At 45.9% G+C, this 19,328-nt stretch overlaps 1 protein-coding gene across 1 annotated transcript in view; it reads right to left on the minus strand.

Moving 5' to 3' along the window:
- The window catches only part of MYO5C (myosin VC), a 93,177-nt gene that overhangs the window by 22,304 nt on the left and 51,545 nt on the right, over nucleotides 1–19,328 (minus strand). The window contains exons 22-33 of the mRNA XM_032343752.1: nucleotides 18,874–19,038; nucleotides 17,550–17,643; nucleotides 14,738–14,801; nucleotides 12,294–12,474; nucleotides 10,390–10,483; nucleotides 10,016–10,079; nucleotides 9,850–9,930; nucleotides 8,589–8,769; nucleotides 6,881–6,974; nucleotides 6,368–6,431; nucleotides 5,135–5,303; nucleotides 1,451–1,538 (exon numbers count right to left, since the gene is read on the minus strand). Of these exons, the coding sequence (XP_032199643.1) occupies nucleotides 1,451–1,538; nucleotides 5,135–5,303; nucleotides 6,368–6,431; nucleotides 6,881–6,974; nucleotides 8,589–8,769; nucleotides 9,850–9,930; nucleotides 10,016–10,079; nucleotides 10,390–10,483; nucleotides 12,294–12,474; nucleotides 14,738–14,801; nucleotides 17,550–17,643; nucleotides 18,874–19,038 (1,339 nt within the window). The remainder of the gene's footprint in view (nucleotides 1–1,450; nucleotides 1,539–5,134; nucleotides 5,304–6,367; nucleotides 6,432–6,880; nucleotides 6,975–8,588; nucleotides 8,770–9,849; nucleotides 9,931–10,015; nucleotides 10,080–10,389; nucleotides 10,484–12,293; nucleotides 12,475–14,737; nucleotides 14,802–17,549; nucleotides 17,644–18,873; nucleotides 19,039–19,328) is intronic.

A 19,328-nucleotide genomic window follows, 5' to 3' on the forward strand; every position in this document is an offset into this window, starting at 1 on the left:
ATTGTATGAGACTTTCTCCTGCTAATATACTAGCCCTGTTTCCTTGGATACTAATCAAGGTAGAATGTCAACAGTCTTACTAAGCAATACTGTTTATGTTAAGAATGGCGTCTGATTGGTACCCTGCATCTGGACCTGGAAGAATAAGAAAGGAAGCCGAACTATCCGATAAGCCCATTATACTCTGGGTATTCTTGAGTGTGCTGACTTGTATCTGGGCATGTTCCTTGCAGGGACTCTGGAAGCAAATGGCACCGATGGAGCGTTCAGAAGATGTTGGCTTCCTACCAAGAGTCATGTGGCCGAGCCTAGAAGCAGATGCTACAGCCCATTAGGCCCTCAGGTGACTAGACCTCTGCTGACGACTTGATGGCCCTCAGAGCCCTAGAGCTAAGTTGCTCCTGCATTCTTGACTCTCAGAAACTCTGCATTGCTATGTGTGTGTTGTTTAAAGTTCCTAAATTTGGGGATAAGTTTGTTGTATGACAATAGATAACTAATACAGGAAGGGAAGCTAATGTACTCCACTTTAGCCCCATGGATTTGGAGGAGGTAGTAGAAAGGCCAAGGAAGTAGTCTTGGAGGCAAAGAGGGGCCGGGACTCAGGAGCAGAAGTGAGGAGTGGGAGGTGGATTTTGGAAATCCTGGTGTTGAGGTGGTAGTTTATTCATTCTTTCCAACAACAGGGACTTGGGAAGGGCAGACATGGTCCCTGCCCTCATGGGGCAGACTGACATTTACCATTAATGACTGAAGGAGAAAGATCCTCATGTTGGTGGTGGGAATTTTGAGACTGAGGTGAGAGTGGGGTAAATAACAGTGAAGGAGGTCTTCAAAGAAATGAATAGAGAAAAAAGAACAGACAGTTAGAGATACAGCCTTTGCTATCCAGGTTGGGAGGAAGAGGAAGCAATATGGAAGCAGGATCAAGAGAGCAGAAGAGAGAAGTCAGAAAAGTTCAGTGTTCAGAAGCAGACGGAAGGTCATGAGGGCATTCAAAGTGAGAAGTTCAGTCAATGTTCGGGACTCCTGTCTAGCTTCTCAATTCTCTACTTCTTTCTTGTAACAGAAATGGAGGTCTTGATCCTGTATAACTGGGAGAGGAAGAGAATTTCAAAGCAGTTATACTGGAAACTTGTTCACAGTTTCATTTTTACCAGGGAAGAGTTAATAGCAGATGAGATTAGAAGTATTCGTTATGGGATGTCCCTTACAATTCCATGAGTGCATCTGCAGTTATCTGCAATTATAGCTGATGAGCTATCCTCTGACCCAAAGGATCTTTCCATTGGCCCATCACTGAGCCCTAAACTGCTCCCTCACAAACTGCCCCATTTGAGAATCGTTCCTTTGACTCTCAAAGACTCTGGACCACTTCAGGAAACAAACAATGCTTGTTGACCTTATCTGAGAGTTCAAAAGGCAGGAAAGGGAATGTTATTTTTCCTACCCTTTTCAATCGTCTTGGTTAGAGTCTTGACTTGATCTTGTAGCTTTTTAATCATTCTGTCCTTCATGTCTAACTCTTCTTCAAGATCCTACAGAAATCAAAAGAAACAAAGACATTTGCTTCGAAGCATTTTAATCTGTGTTTTGGTAACAGCTTCATTAACATACCACCCAATTCACTTTGAAGGACACATCTGGTTGTTTTCTAAAGTCAGCTAGACAACCATCACCATCATCTAATTCTGGAACATTTTTGTCACACCAGAAAGAAACGTGTAACTTGTTCCCCTAGTCCCTTCCAGGCCTTGGCAATCACTGATCTACTTTCTGACTCTGTATTATTTGCCTCTTCTGGACACTTAACATAAGTGGAATCATAAAATGTGTGGCCTTTTGTGTCTGGCTTCTTTCACTTAGCAAATGTGTTCAAGTTTCATCAGTTTCTTTCTTTCTTTCTTTCTTTTTTTTTTTTTTAAGATTTTATTTATTTATTTGACAGACAGAGATCACAAGTAGGCATAGAGGCAGGCAGAGAGAGAGGGAGAAGCAAGCTCCTGGCTGAGCAGAGAGCCCGATGCGGAACTCGATCCAAGTACCCTGAGACCATGACCTGAGCTGAAGACAGAGGTTTTAACCCCCTGAGCCACCCAGGTGCCCCAATTTCATCAGTTTCAAGTATGTATCAGCCCTTCATTCCTTTTTGTGACTGAATAATATCCCAGTGTATAGATAAGGCATATTTATCTTGATCTACTTTTCCCTTAATGAGGTAATGCCCATAGTAAAGAATTGAAAAATACAAATGTGTGAAAACAGGTTCTCTGGATATCAGAAACTGGAGGCAGAAAAATTGTACAGATTTGGGTCCTGGCTTTGCGTTTCCTTCCTGATAAGGAGGTGCCCTTTCTCATGCAGAATTTGGCTCAGGAACCAGCAGAGCCCTGGATGCCTACAGATATTTCTTAGAAAGGACAGAGTGTGGTAGGTTCTTCCTGAATTCTGGGGGTTTTGGCTCGGAAAGGATTCAGGCTTGAGATCCAGCAGTGCCTGGCACGCAGCTGATGGGCCCCTGGGGAGTCTTGGCACTAAGGAAAAATGCTGTTTCTACGCTGTGACCACCTCTCTCCTGCTGCGGTTCTGGGTCTCTGGCTAAACATGTTAGGAACATTTTTTGGCTTTACAAGTGGGGGTGTGGGTACAGTTACCTCCCTCCTGCCTCAGTCCATCCTAAGGTAATTCTAATAATAACAGTCACTAGTCGATGAGAACCAGGAGGAAACCACTGTTCATGTTTTGATTTATTTCATTCCTTTCTTTTGTCCTAATATGGCACAAACAAATTTTATGAAATTGGGGTCATTACTGCATATAAAGTTTTAAACTCTGTATTTTTCTCTCATTATATTGAAGACACTTTCCCATGTCATTGGCCATATATGCCATCTGTCATTTTAACACCTAATTCATAGGATATACAACAATTTGTTCTATCCACTATTGTTGGATATGTATCCGTTTGCTATAATTAATAACATTATGATGAACACTCTGAACAAAAATCTTTATTCACATACCTAATTTCTTAGGATAGTAAGATATTAGAAATTGCATGACTGAGTCAAAAAGAATGTGATTCCCAAGGTTCGTGATACTTCTTTCCAAATCACCCCTGAGAAAGTTGATGCCAATTTCTATTCCCGGAAATCACGTGTGAGGGTGCCCCCTGCAAGGCGTTTTCAGCAGTACCATAAGATCTCTATTACTTGAGGGGCAACAATAACATCTAGTTTTAATTTTTCATTTCTTTGATAAATAGTGAGATGATCACTAAAAGTTTTTTTTCCTTTTTTTAAAGAAGGATTTTTCTTTGACTCAAAAATCATGTCTTGGGCCAAATTGTGTCTCCTCAAAAAATTCATGTCTACTTAGAACCACAGAACATAACCTTATTTAGAAACAAAGTCTTTACAGTTGCAATTACACTAAGGATCAAGATGAGGTAATCTAGATTAGGGTGGGTCCTAAATCCAGTGAGATTCTCCTTCTAATAGAAAAGGACACAGAGAGCTGCATGAAGGCTCAGGCAGAGTTCGGAGTTATGCTGCCCCAAACACAGGAATGCTGGGAGCCACCCGCAGCGGGAAGACACAAGGCGGGATTCTGCCCTAGAGATTTCGGAGGAGCATGGCCCCGTTTCACCCTGAATGGACTTCTGCCCTTCACAACTGTGAGAACAAATTTTTGGTGTTTTAAGCCAGCCATTTTGTGCTAATCTGTTATGGCTGCTCTAGGAAGCTAGTATGATGAAGTTCCTTTGTGAGCAAAATCCACCCCTTTATATAGAAATTACATTCTTTTGTTGTATATGAATACAACACCGAGGTTACTCACTGGCTCCAGCGTACGCGGTTGGAGGGAACGTGCAGCTGTGAGTGTTGCCCGGCTCTGGCACCGTGGCCCGGCACTGCCTGGGAACAGAGCCAGGCACACCGAGGGCTCCTGAGGAGGGGCGCTGATTGGGCTTCACTGCCCCCTCTGATGCTGGAGCATCAGAAACAAACTCCTACAAACCCCACACAGCTCAGGGCCTGAGCTGCACGCCCACAGGGAGGGAGTGGACGGTCACGTGGGGCAAGATGCGCAATACCCACGACCCCCCATCTGCCCTCTCCCTGACTACCGGCTCCGGCTCAGGCCCCAGGGACAGAGGCTCCAGCACAGAAGGCAGGACCACCTCTCCCAAAAGCTCAGCAGCCAGTTGCTTATCTGCCATGACCCGAGGAGGTGACTCTCTGAGAAAGTTGTATCCCCCTCAGAAAAAGACAGATATCGTCTAGGTGCCCAGACTGGAATTTGTTACTTTCTGTTGAATGGTAAGCTCTGTGGATTCCTTTGGATATAATTACTCATCAAAGTTAAATCCTGATCCTGCAAAATAGGGTTTTACCCTATTGTGGTTTTCCTGTGAGATAAGAAATGGGGGGGGGGGGGCTGACAACAGGGTGCGGGGCCTGTGGGCCTGTCCAGGCTGCCGACCACTACCTGGTGAGCCCTTTCCCATTCACTGTCTTGGAGGCTGCCAGGCCAGGAAGGGGCCTGAGCATGTCCACCTCCTAGGAAAGTGCCCCATCTGCCACTATGGTGCTTCCCAGTCCTATGGGTTTCACACACCAATCACATCTCCAGAGAATTGCTGGGGACTGACTTAGAGTTGCCTAATTTCATTTTGACCAGGGCATTTATAATTTGATGAAGATTTGAACAATTTAAAACGTTTGCCATCTACCATCTTGATCATTTCATAGAAGAACATTTTGACTTGAAAAACTGTAGGAAGGCATACCCCCAAAGCAAGCGTGGCCCTTTAATGGGGAAAAGCTTGCTGTAGACCAGAACATCATCATCTCAGATGGGTGCCATCCCTGGGACAGCACTCATCTCTCCTCTTGTTGTCCCTTTACTCTATTGGACACTTTCCTGGTGCGGCCCATGAAAGTCCCCAAGGCTCCCTAGAAGAAGCCCACAACTTGGAGACCACTCGTGTGCTGAGGTAAGGACACAGAGTGCTCTGACGGAAGCGGCTTTTGGTCTGTAGTTGTTCATCATGTGCTTTAGGTGGCATGTCCCCCTACTTTCAGTGACATCTGCACACAGTCCTTTATCAACAAACTGGGAGAATTCTCACTCTGTTTTCCATAGTTAGACGAGACGCTTCCTGCCGGAAGGTACTCCTGACTTCACTCTCAGTTTCAAATCGTTTCTTCAAGTGCTCGCTGGCCTCCTGCATTTCTTGTATCTTACTGATCAGCTTCTCTTTCTCTTTGGTGTGTATTTCATTTTGGGCCTCTAGGGTCCTGAGAAAAAGATAAAGGAAATTTTGGCATCAGTTTGACCGTCATGGAGAAGTCACTTGTCATAGCCAACACTGATTATTTCCAAAGACAGAAAAATACTTGGGCCAATTGATGTGTAAAGTGAGTAGTACCTAAATAGGAAAGTCTTTGAGGTGGGGGTGGGGGTGGGGGTGGGGGTAGGGGTGAAGATCAGGGCTGGCTGGGTGTGGAGCTGCCCACGGTTGCCTCAGTCTCCTTAACTTGATAAGAGATTCCTGCCTCCACTCTGACAAAGGATGCTGATGGCTGCCCCAGGACACCCACATCCACTCACACCCTTATGACCAAAAGTCCAGTGATTAGTTCCTATGTGAATGGCCTGGGGGCCAGACTCTCAAAAACCCAGGGAGAAGAGAAGTAGAGATCCAAGACTGTCTCGCCACTTTCCTACTATTTGGGATCCTCATTTCACCACCATCCTACCAATAAAGTCACATGACTAAAATCCTCCCTAGGACATAGGGCATCCGTGCACGGCTCTGAAAGGTAAGTGTGTCAGCCTGTTGGCGGCAAAACATCCCCCCCCACCCCCCCACCCCCCCTACCCCCCCTGCAAGGCTCCGCCTCAGCACCAGGCCCTCTACGGGTCAATTTGCATATCTGGGGGGATTATCCGTAAAGACTCTCAGTCACATGGATTTCAAGCCTGACCCTGCTCTGAGAAAATCTGTTCTCTCCCACACAATCTTATTTCAGCAGTGTTTTGAACAGACGATCCATGTTCTAAGGGCATAAAAGGTGAAAATTATGTCCCCACTGCTGGGCACCAGCCATCCGGTTACCCACCCTGGAACAAGCAATGTCTTGATTCCTGTATGTTCTGTCAGGTGTGTTTGTGTGTGTGTGTATGTGTGTGGTGTATACATATGTGTTTCTTTCCTTCACATATGAATGGTAATCGATCATCTATCTTAATCAGCACCTTGCTTTTCTGGCTTTATAACATATCTTGGTTTCTCCCACAATTTCAGAAAAGAAAGCATTGCATGAGCATGAGCTCAAAGAGTAGACACGTTAACACTTACTCTCTTTGTGTTCCTTCTTCTTCTCGATTGCGGTTCAACTGATTAGACAATTCTTCCAGTCTGCCTGTAGTGGGAAGAACTGTCTTTACTTTGGGGTCACATTTTGATTTACATTGGGTCTTGCTTTGAAACAGTCCTAAGCTGTTTCCTGCTTGAGATTAGGTTTTGTTTGGTCTGAACAATGTTTAAAAATTTTCAAAGCCATTATTCCAAAATTGTGATATTCCCCATAAAAATCTGGCTTTCTGGCTTTTCTTTAAAGATAGGGATATCAAGCAACACTGGGGCCAGTATTCCCACTTGGCAACAATCAACGGAGCTTGGAAGCCACTGCACCTCTAAATGTCTTGCCCCTTACAGTCCCCTCCACTCAGCCCACTTCTCACATTTATGTCACCTGGCTGGGCCCCTGGAGAACCAGAGTCTGAGATGCTGGGGTACAATGACTTCTCTGTCATTTCCTGGACACAGGAATCCATTTTCTAAAAGCTGTTTCGTGACAGTTTCAGTTACCTTTCATGCTTTCCGTTTGTTCATTCAGGCGGATTTCCAGATCATGCTTCTGTTTCTCCAGTTCTGAAATCTGCTGTTTAAAGTCTGGGATCATCTTTAGAGAAGAATTAGAAATATTTGAATATGAAATGCTTTTGTCTGTGAGCTTCAAAATCTCGGAGCTTCTCGGAAGCAAACTAGACCATGTAGGTGTCTAACCCCAGGGAGCATATGTCGGGTTCGGTTGTGTAGGAGGGCCAGCCAAGGCATTAACCTGGTTTGGCATTACAATTTTTTACCTCAAGATCTAGAGAGTCACAAGCAACACCAGCGTGTCGGAGGGAGTGGCTCTCACACAGCTACACCCGTGATATCACCGAGCTCTCCCGGAGGAGAAGGAAGTACCCTGTCTGGGAGGCCGTGTGGGGGCTCTGCTGTGATGAGTCAGTCTCTTCAGCCCCAGCCCAGAAAGGTCATATCCTCATCTAGGAACACGAAAATCATCTCAAAGAGGTCTGCCTGAGCCCTGTGAATTCTAGGTGGGGTGCCGCTCTGTTAGTGGAGGTCTGGAATGATCTAGTATGTTTCATGATCCTCTGTCCTTGTCTGTCTGTGTATTTCTATAAATGTCACTCACATCCACCCTCGGTCAGGTAAATAGCTTTTCTGTCATCCAAGTGTATGAAAACACGTGTGCCTCTGAAGTACATGTGAAGAATACTGGTTTGTGCATTTGGATGCCTGTTTCTGCAATGTTCCTCAGTAAAGGTTCATCAAAGAATAAACAAAGACATGAAGGCCCTTAACCACTGCTGCACACATCTGCTGTGCCTAGAGCCACATCTCACTTGTGACACAGCCCGGAGATGTCCTAATACTCTCAGGTTAGGCAGAAGAGAAGGAAATGGTAAGAAAGCTGAGACGGGGTAACCTAAGAGGTGGGTTCTTAGGAAAGCAAGGTATCCTGGAAGGTGGCAGAACAAAGAGCAAGGAGGAAGACGGACTGATTAACATCACCTAATGTTGCTGAGAGATAAGATGGGGGTGAAAAGGAACACTTTGGGCTCAGCCGTGTGCAGGCAGACTTGGTCAGTGGTTGGGGCTTAGGACAGAATGGCGTGGCTGTGGGGGAGTTGGGAGGTGAGTGCAATAATCCATTAGGTGACCACTGAGAAGCCTGGCCAGCTCCCCACAGAGAAATGGGGTGGTGGCTACAGATGATGTGGGGTTAAGAAAGGGATATTCTTTGAGTCAGGAGATTCCTCCAGGATTTCTCCAAGGCTGAGGCATGGATGAGACAAACACTGGGGTGGGGTGGGGGCAGGGAACAGGTGTCACGGAAGAGAGAAGTCCTTGAGAAAATGAGATGAGAAGCACAAGCAGAGGGACAGACCTGAACACATGCCCCACTCCAGAGTCATCCCTCTACCTTAGCGTTTTTTGTCACTTTCCAAGAGGTTAGGGCTAGACTTAAAAAACACAGATTTACAAAATACAGGTGTACACCACAGAATTGGGACCCATCCCCTGGTAAATAAATCCACTCTCAAATCAAAGTGCTCTCCAGCCCAGGGTAACTTGATAGTTGTATCTTTGGACCCAGCTATTTCACTTCTAGAAAACATAATTCTGATCCATCGTTTACTGCCAAGAAACTGAATTTTATCCCACTGTTAAATGACATCTCTAGAGTAATGGCCACCCCCGGGGCCCACGGCTAAGCCTGTACCATGTTCTCCGATGTTAGCCTGGTGACTTCATGACGGATACTTTCATTGATGTCAGTCTCTTCTCTAAATAATTTCTGCAGGTGGTTGATCTCTTGACTTAGGTGCACCACTTTGAAGTTCAAAGCTTCGATCTCCTTTTCATAGGAGTCCTTCTGGGACTGGAAATGGCTCTCCAACACGCTGTCGGAGGAGGGGGGCAAGAAGTGAACCACATGGTCCTTGTTCTGCTGGGCTGCTGACTGTGAGCATGGACGTGCGCAGCAGTTAGGAAAATTCACAGTGAGCGCTATGTTAAGGACGCAAAGTTTATGTGTACACACATAGTGACAGGTTACGGAACTTCGTATGGAGAATTATAAAATCCTTCTAGCCAGTTGGGAAGCATTATGTGGCATTAATATACAGCTAATGGTAAAAAAATTTTAGACATTATTAAAATTACATGTTATTAGTTTAAGAATATGTTTGGTATGCAACTATAGTAAATATTCATTAAGTATGCATGTGTCAGACTCAGAATGTACAGCACCAACAGTGAACCCTGACGTAAACTACTGACTCAGGGTGATAATGACGGATCAATGTAAGTTCATCAAGTTTAACAAACGTACCACTCTGGTGGGGGTTACCAACACTGGTGTTGTTGGGGAGGGGAGGGAAATCTCTGAGAAATCTCTATACTTTCTGCTAAACTTTGCCATGGACCTGAAATTGCTTTAAAAGATAAAGTTTGCAGGGCCCCTGGGTGGTTCAGTGAGTTAAAGCCTCTGCCTTCAGCTCAGGTCATGATCTCAGGGTCCTGGGATTGAGCTCCACATTGGGGTCCCTGCTCAGCGGGGAGCCTGCTCCCCCCACCCCCATCTCTGCTTGCCTCTCTGTCTACTTGTGATCTTTGTCTATCAAAAAAATAAAAAATAAATAAATAAATAAAAGATAAAGTTTGCAAATAAAAGATTACAGCAAATTTCTTAAATTTAAACATAGTTATATCTCTATGGCAACACTGGCTACCTTATTTGATATCATCTGTTTTCCCTGTACAGATTATAGGTTTTACGACTCAGGAGTTTATCCTATAAAAAGATTGTTTTTTATTATTAAGCTCATTACTTAATTCTTGAAATACTTCCAGTGATTATTAGATCATTCCACTACTCCACTCCAAATTTCTTTTGTGTCAAATCTATGGAAGGTAAACTTTTGACTTTCTAATATTTATTATCTCTGAAAATCAAAAAGAACTCCGGGAGAGTTTCTTACTGTGTTGCTTTCTTTAGTCCTTCATAAGCAAACCAAAGTTCTCCATCCTCATTTAAATGTTCCAAATCTTCCAACGAGAGCCTGGAAAATAAGGGGAGTAAGAAAAGCAATCATCTCACTCATGTGCAAAGTGATTCTAAAGGTTTGGTAACGCAAAAATGATTACCTGCTTCTAACATCTTCAATGTCATAACTTTCAAGAAGTTGTTTGGTGATCTCGGACATCTTTTCTGAGAGGAAAAGGCAGAGCTGGTATAAATGACATTTCTGCATGATTTCTCTTCTCCCAGTCCCTTTTTTGGTCCCACTTTTCTAGATTTCACACAGCTAACCATACCATCAGCTAACTTAGCAGCTGTTCAGCCAATCAACTAACCAACCTACCAGCTATGACATCAACCAGCTATTCAACTTGCCACTTGTCCAACCAACCAGCAAACCAACTGGGCTCATCATACCAGAGGATACATTTCCTTAGCGGTGACGCCCGTGGTAAACTGGGTCTGCGCCCGTAGGCTCAGTGACTCTTATTTTTCTTACCTCTCATTTCCCGTTTCTGTGACTGCACGTGTTTCTCCACATCTATCTTCTGTGTCTGAAGTAGCTCTATCTCCTTTTCAAACTCAGAGATTGTCTGTATCACGGCAGTGACGGTATCGGGTAAAGAAGAAGTAGACATTATGGCTTATACCAGACAAAGAGAATACGAACACGGTATCGTGCATCTACCCAAGACAGCCTCACCCAGCTAGCATCTTGTTAAATCATCACTGCCCACACATTGTGGCCTTGAAGTATGTTTCACTGCTCAAAATGTGGCTACTTATTCCCAGATGTAGTCAGTTATAGCAATAGAATTGGTTTTCTTACTACATAAACGGAAAAATAGCTTCTTACTTCAAGGTTGGGCTGGGCTGGCCTGGGGAGGAAGGGGGCCCAAGAGGAGTAAAACCTAAGGGGTTAAATTCTCTTTCACTGGTACGATGAACTCTTGGGGCAGAGCCAAGGATACCCGGGAGGCTGGGAGTTGGCCGAGGAGGAGCAGAGGTTGTGGGGAAGAGGCTGTATTCTGTCTTTATTACATTGTGAGGCCAGACTGAGTAAGGGTCACAGGTGTGAGGGATTGTAGCTCTGGGAGATATGCAGCGGGAAATAACCCTGCCTTGATATTTTCTCAGTTTGTCTAAGTGTTTGAGGGCCATAGCCCCAGTTTCCTCAGAGGGTGAGGAGAAAGATCCAACTGACATTTACCAATCACTTCACATACATGACCTCTTCCTTATAATAGGCCCCTCGGTGATGGAGTAATAATTTACAGATGAGAAAACTGGGGTGACAGAGGGGAAATGGCATGCTCAGGGCCACACAGGGAAGCTGATGGGGCCCCAGGACTGTCCAATCCAAAAGCCCTGCTCTTGGTAACGTTTTGACAAATGTTCCAAGTCATAGATGTGCTTACTTCCAGACTGATGATGTTTATTTTCTGTGAAAATCAGATGAATCTTAATATACCACATCAGAGGGTTTGGGCCATGTTTCCTACCAAAGAAGAAGTGAGTGACAAATAGTGGGGTCTCACTCAAGGGCAGCCCTATGATGTCCCAAGATACAGACTAGGCAGAGGACACAACTCCCAGGGATTGATGCGAGCCTCATGTGGCTGCTAAGAGTGAAGCAGTCAGAGCAATACGTGGTCTTCCCCGATCCCACGGTCCAAACTCTTCCTTCTCAACGACAGGAAACTGGGACCCAGAGGATGTGGACAGCTCTCTTGTCAAGAGGTGACCTAGATGGGATTCCTACAGTTTCTTCTAAGCCATGCGTGGCTATTCCACGACCATTACAGCAAACATTTGCATAATCTTAACAACATTCTACCAACACGCATTTCACTTATTTAGTGGAAGCTTAAAAGCTTTCCAAACTCACACTGAGATATTTTGCACTAAAGAACACAGGGGCACTTGGGTATGTGTTTTCTGGTGTAGGGAAGGAATTCAGTTAAGCCTCGACTGTCCAAGCAGGGATCACTGCTTTTGTGGATTTTCTGATAACAATTTAAAACATTCTGATAATAAGGTATTTTAATTTTAAGACAGGTGTTTATAGAACTATAACAACATGATGGAATGTAGAAGAAGGGTTCACATCAATTTATCATTTAATCTGGAAGTGTTCTCTAGGTCAGCATATTTGAATAACTTCACTTAATTTCAAAAGAGTTAGAAAGCTGACTTTTAAAATATGAAAACTAATGACTGGTGAGTCAAAGGCAACTTGGGGGTTCCTCCTTAGAAGAACTGAAGGGATCAGGATCCTTTAGATTTTGGCCTTATTCAGATGCTCTTAGCTACCTGACCCCATGGGACTGTGGAAGTGCCCCCTCCGTGCAGCTCACACGGCACAGCCAGGGAGCTCATCTGCAGGCGGGAAGCCCCTTCTACCTTTGCCTGCTTTCTCAGTTGGGCCACCTCCCCCTTTAAGCCATCGGAGGTGACCCGTTCTTCCTCTAGCTGGTGCTGCAGGTGCGTTTTCTCCGCTCTGAGAGCTTGAATGTCTTCTTTCAAAGACCAGATCTGCTTCTCGTAGTCTTGTGTTTTCAGTTCAAAACTTTTTTCAAGAAGTCTAGACGCCAAAAAAAAAAAAAAAGAAATGAGTAATTGAGAATTTCTCTAAAGTCTTTACCATGAATTAGAACAAGACATCATTTTGAAAGTAATGAGAAGAGACTCGGAAAGGAGACAAGTTAATTAGGATCCACTGTGACCGTTCCAACAGACAATGGCCTTACTTTTAGCTGCCAGTTTCCTGTCCCCTTATGTTAGGGAAGCTTCTTACACCTTCTGATCTGAGAAATGTAGCTCTACTCTGATCACACAGAGGAGACATAGGGTAGGGAGGCTAAACTCCAAGACTCAGCAGTGGTGCGATACTCCATTCCTGAAGCCACCCTAGCTCCGTAGGGTTCCCTGTGGTCTCTTGGAGGGGCCCTTCCCTTCTCAAAGACCTTGGCACAGTCTGCCATGCCCTGGCCCCTGCTGTGTTCCAAGGATCCTGGAACTCAAGGATTCCAAGGATCCTGGCTAGGTCCTAAATAATTTAATACAGCCATTTAACATGTCAGAGGGCCAGCCCTTCAATGTTCTACAATAACCTGCAGCAAATCCAGGTGCCTAAAAGTCCGTGGAAATCCAATTCCTGGGACGCCTGGGTGGCTCAGTGGGTTAAGCATCCACCTTTGGCTCAGATCACAATCTCAAGGTCTTGGGACTGAGTCCCAAATCGGGTTTCTTGTTCAGTGGGGAGCCTGCTTCCCCCTCTGCCCCACCCCCTACTTTTTTCTCTCTCTCTCTCTCTGACAAATAAAATCTTAAAAAAAAAAGAAAGAAAGAAAAAAAAGAAAGAAATCCAATTCCTTGTGAGATGATTGCTCTATTAAATATGGGGTGACTGACCAAGAAAATAACCAAAGAGAGACATGACCTAGACCAGCCCAATGTAGCCCAGAGGGTCCAGTCAGAACGGAAGTAGTCCCAAGGGCTCCACGAGTTTATGAAATCATCGCTCTACTGGCCAAGCTCTCATCTCTGCTTGTTTTATGACCAGCTTCCGTAACACAAAGCGAGAACCCCCAGGAGGAGAATCACATTCCCAGTAGGTTTGTGTTTCATTTCCTTTCACAGATATTAACAAACTTCTTAACTTTGTTCTCCGGTGTTTCAAAAAACCACAGTGCTCCTAAGAAGACAGTAGAGCACTTGTAAAGGAGCAAACAGCAGCCAGACGTCCATGCTGAAAGGATCGCAGACTTGTACCTATGCGGGCTGGGAGCCACCCACAGGCTGCGGGCATCTGGGCGCCCCTCATGGGTTGTGACAGGGGCTAAAATGTCCCCAGTCAGCTGAAAGGACCAGTCCATGCTACCGGTGGGAGCTGATGAAGATGGTGAAGAACTTGAAGTGACCTGGCCTCAGCCTGCCTCTCCAAACCCCCTCTCCAAATGATTGCTCCACCTGCCCTCGTGCACAGTGTAGGCCAAAAACTGAGCTCCTTTCCTGGAGTTGAGTGTTCACAGACAAATAAAATTTTCAAGGTGAAGAACCCAATCTCCCTATTCTAAAACTCACATAGGATTGTGAAACACGTATCTGGTAACTCTTGGAGCTCTTGGGTACGTTCCCGCCACTAACGATTTGGCATCCTGCTCCTTACTAAGACTCAGGCTCCTCTGCCAACCAAGCGGGGAAGGCATATGTCCTTCCACCCAGCTTTGAGCCTTCCAGCCCCCAAATGAAACATGCCAAGGATATTTTGTCTCTCCCCAACACCCTGCCACATATCCCTACTTTAAGATCTAAGAGCTCTGAGTTGACTCTCTAAGAAAGGAAAGTGTAGACTGCAGCCTTTGCAGATTAGCAGGGTGTTTGATACTGAGCTAGGGCAGGTGGGGCTGGCAGAGTACAAGGTCATGGGGACCTGCCTCAACTATTGTGAGGTGGGTTCCACCCCTATTGACTGAGGCAAGAGTCAAGTTAACAGACACAACAGACAGGGGAGGGAGGCAGGCTTATTTCCTAGGCAATAATTTTACTTCTTGGACTTGATGGAAGCTGAAAGGGATGGCCGTGTCTGAACTTCTGTCTTAGCCATGAAGGGAAAGTGGGAAATTCCTGGGGGTCCACTGCCCACCGCTGAAGGACGGGAGATGGGCCTGAAAGGTGCACCCTGGGGGCCTCGGCTCTCACACATCGGAGTCCCTCACTTCCTACAAATATTCACCTCCCCGCTTTCCTGGATCTGTGACCTGCTATCAGCAAGCTGAGAAGCAAAATATAAAACAGGAGAGAGAGAAGGAAGCAGTAACTTGAAGGCAAACCAGATTACATACATTCTCTGTTCTTGCTCTTTTTGCACATCATCAAAGAGCTGCTTGGTGAGGTCGTCCATCTTTTCTGTGAAGAGAGAACGCCCTTGGAAATATGTCTGCACCCAGTACCTCGAAGGCGTCATGTCACACGTAAGAAAGCGTGGCTGTGAGAACAATCATGGGCTACTTGGGATGAGTAGGACTGAAGATGGGAGGGTTACGGCCACTTTTTATAATTTAGAAATTAGAAATGCAGGCAAGAAGGGGAAATAATAATTCTCACAAACTGGTCATGCTGGAAATGTGTGAATAGTTTCATTCATAGTACTTTTTCGGTCTGGGTATTACTTGTTTAAAAAGGCATAATTGGCTTTGAGACGATATATATGACTATTAAAAGCACACAGACACCCTCTGGGAAGGAAAATGGTCAGTTTATGATGGGGTTTCAGTCTTGATACTGTCAACGCTTCAGACTGGAGAATACCTTGTTGTGGAGAGGGGGCCGTCCTGTGCAGTGACCACCCAAACTGTCTCTGACGGAGGCCATATGTCCCCTGGCAGGGAGAGGGGAGCCAAAGTGGTTCTCTTGGCTCACCATAACCAAGAAAACGATTAAGTGTCTGTCTTCATCTGGGGAAGAGGAAGTCTGACAAAGCTGCTGTTGCCTTTCAGCACAAGAGTCTCCAACAACAAACGGTAGGTTGAGGCAACACTGGGCAGCCGGAAGCCACGTACATTCTGAAGCTGTGACAGTCCTGGGTTCGCAACACATCCACACACGACAGGTGCCTTGAAAATGGGGTAACCCATCAAAGCCTGACATCTCTATCTGTACTTCGTTGACATCCCATCTTTGACTTCTACCTCACTTCTGAATCCTGCCCCAGAGGGGAGCCCCAGGAGGAGGTGATGAAAGCTACCCTGAATTATTTGATTAAAAGAAAGAAAGAAAGAAAGAAAGAAAACAAAAAAACAAGGGCGCCTGGGTGGCTCAGTGGGTTAAGCCGCTGCCTTCGGCTCAGGTCATGATCTCAGGGTCCTGGGATCGAGTCCCTCATCGGGCTCTCTGCTCGACGGGGAGCCCGCTTCCTCCTCTCTCTCTCTCTCTGCCTGCCTCTCTGCCTACTTGTGATCTCTCTCTGTCAAATAAATAAATAAAATCTTTTAAAAAAAAACAAACAGTATTCAAATGAGGTATCAAATGTCCCTGAATCAAAAGGACTGCCTCAGAATGTCATGATTCAGCCAGAAGATACTAGAAAAATGTTTAAGCTCTAATTTAGAAGCCAGCATATTTGATATAATTTCAATTTTTACTTCACTCACAGAATCAGCTTTCGTTCTGGTGCTTACTAAAACTTAGACCATTTGCCAAGGGATGAAAAAGCTGCCTGAGCGTGACTTTCTTCCTGGGAGCCATGGATGGTGTCCATGTTGGAATTTCAAAAAGGGGAAATGTGTGGTAACATCCCTTAGTCACAGGTCCCAGGGTAAGCGAAGGCTGGTGCTTTTCACACAACACTGTTTGCCACATGTAGAGAGACCCATAGGATAAGCACTTTATGAACACTGGGTTTGAAAGTTTTCAGGCACTTTTTGGAAGGAAATATAAAATTATGGACCCAAACATGTCAGTGCTGTCAAATATGTACTTCTCAGGACACATTTGTAGGAATTTAAATGTCCTTATGGGAAAAATCACTTAGAGTTAGAAGAAAGAGCAAAATATACCCAGGAGCCGTATATCGTAATTAAAAAAAACAGAGGTAGGCAAGCCCTTCCCTCATTCAGGTTTGCTCTGACCACATGTGCCCATCAACACCTACATCATGGTCCTCAGAGACCTAGTGGACACCACAGGTCATCTGGAGCAGGAGGACACTCCCGGGCTTGGCAGCCCCTTTCTTGCTCAGCTAGTCAGGACTCGGGGTGTTTATTTCCTCCTCCTGACACATGTTTCTCCACACGCTGACCAGCACCCCCGGGCTCCTCTGGACCCTGGTGTATCCACTGCCTGCTAGGCTTCCGGTGTGTGCCAGATCCTCAGGCCTGAGCTACCAAGGCCCTGCTGCCCCGTCAGGGCTCGCAGAGAAGAGCTCTGGACAGTACAGAGAAGCAAGTGTGGTCATTTCCGCCATCTGGACGGGAACCATCAGGTTCCCATTCTCATTGGGATTGTGCAAGTGCCTACAGGTAGCCTCTGAGTGAGACAGAGCTAGGCTCAGGGTGCCTGTTTCATGCCCCTGAATGAAGGGAATACCACTGGTTCCAAGTGGCTGTGTCAGAAATCTCAAGGGGGCTACTCAAGGGCTCAGCAGGGCCTTCCCTCACAGCCAGGGCAGGAGCCGGGGGAAGTGACTGCTTACACCAAGTCATTCAGACAGATCTGAAATCTGACTACAGACTCTCGGCCAGCAGCAGCATTACTGCAGTGTTACCCTGCCTGTGCATCATATCGCCACAAAGGTGTCAAAAAGACCCACGTCTGAACCATCCCGGCCGCACCACGCACAGACACCACCTCCTGATGGAAGGGTTCCAGGCTGACAGCCCAGCCATCTGCATTTTGCAAACGGCCCAGGCGGTTCTGAGACAGGGATTGCTGTGCCATCGGACAAAAGATGGGAATGCAACAGAAGAATCTGTAGGGTAACGTTACCACAACTTAAGTATGGTTGCTCCTTGCCAAGCAAAAAGCATTCTCATTTCACTGGGAATGCATCACAGATTCCTGATTCTACCTAAAACTCAGTTCACGCCAACAGATATTTCCCGAACGCCTGGACAGGTGAGCACGTGAGAGCACGCCTCGGGCTACCGTGGGCTCTACCTTTCAGCTCTTCAGTCTTCTCTTGAAGCTGCAGCTCCATTTGCTCCTTTTGTATTTCCAGTTCTGAGTTATGCTTCTGAAGCTTCGCCAGTTTCTAGGGAAGGGAAGAAAAAAAGCTTTTTTAAAAAACTCACTTTAAGTTTTGTCACCACAGCCTTTCTTGGTGAAAGGCTGCATTTTTGCCCATCCATCCTTCTGTCCATTCATCTGTCTGTCCGTCTCAGCTCCTATCCATGGCTGATAGCTGGCGCCAGCCCCCTGCTGCGTTCCATCTCACACAGGGGACCTGTGTGACTTCAAGCAGACACGGTTCTCAACCTGGCCAGGCAATGGCTGAAGTCAAGGAGCAATCACCAAATCCAAGGTTTCCTCAAAGTAAGAAAATGCCTCTATCCTTTTCTGGAAGCTTCTCAATAGCCAAGGTATGCATATATTTAATAGGCTGACAATAATTTATGATACAAAGTGGAACCACATTTTGAGAGTATTATTACTCAGGAAGAATGTGTGATCGGGACAGAAGCTCTATTATCTTAGCTTCTCCTAGTAAAGTATCTGTTGAATCGTGCTGATGGCTGCTGACAGGCAGTGCATGCCATGAGAGGGGGCCCTGGGGCTCCAGGCTGCCCCAAACCTGGGTGCCGTAGGACTTTGGAAAGTACAGGAGAGTGGAGGGTAATAAACACCACTGCTTCAGAGAACGGCAGCTCACAGTTGTGCAGGTCTCCATGGTAGGCACATGGCTAAATGATTTCATCTGACAACTTTATCCTTACAAGGACTCTGTCAGTCCCTTTTTGTTACTCCCATCTTACATCAGAGAGGGTAGGGGACTTGCCCAATGTTGCCCAACCCGATGGCAGCAAAGACGAGATCTAAGCCGGAGACATCTGATCTCTGTCTACTGCTCATTTTACTCGACTACAGAGATGAAAACCTGCCCCAAACTTTGCACTGCTGTTCTGGGGAAGATGCTTCAGGGCATGCTCCAGAAGGACAAATGACAGGGGACCAAGATCCTCATTGAAGAGAGGTAAGCATCTAGCCAGAGTTCCTTTGCTTTAAAAGGGCTTTCATAACTTCACATTAGTTGAAAAAAAAGGAAACCTCATGTTGCATGTCTTGAAGCACGAGCCTCCTCCCCTTCCCCCAGATTCTAGGCCTTTGATCTCCTCCCCTGAAAGGTAGACCTCCCTTTGTTGATGGACGCCAATAGCAAAATCTGATCTGTTCTGCAGAAATCTGCTTTGTGGGAAAATGCTGTCCCGTGACCTCTTGCCCAAAAGGACTCGCATGGATTTCCATAATCACGACCAGCACAGACCTCTTCCATGGCAGCCTTGTATTTCTTCCCCTTCTCCTCATAACTGTGCCTGTGGGCAGCTGCTTTGTCCAGCTCGGATTCCAGTTTCTGAATCTTCTCCGTGTCACCGGCCCGAAGAGCGGCGAGGCTGGTCAGCTTCTCTACCAGCCCATGGTTCTCTTTGTTCTAGAGGAAAAAACAGCAGATATTTGGGGGTTTATCCAAAATAAAGAAGCAATTCCATTTGCCTCTCACAACATTTGACATGGCATCTAGATCTATCAGGGCTTTATCTACACTGATCACAGTTTTAGTTACAATGGCACGTATGAGTGTCTTCATCCCACAGCAAATAGCAAGGCAGATGTGGTCAGGCACACTTCCTGAGCTGATGGCACTCTGAGTGCAGGACCAGCCCAATCCTGGAGCTCTAAGACAACCCTAATGCTATGGAATACACTGTGTCCCCTGCTGCC

The sequence above is a fragment of the Mustela erminea genome, chromosome 5, assembly GCF_009829155.1.
Source record: "Mustela erminea isolate mMusErm1 chromosome 5, mMusErm1.Pri, whole genome shotgun sequence".
Lineage (NCBI taxonomy): Eukaryota > Metazoa > Chordata > Mammalia > Carnivora > Mustelidae > Mustela > Mustela erminea.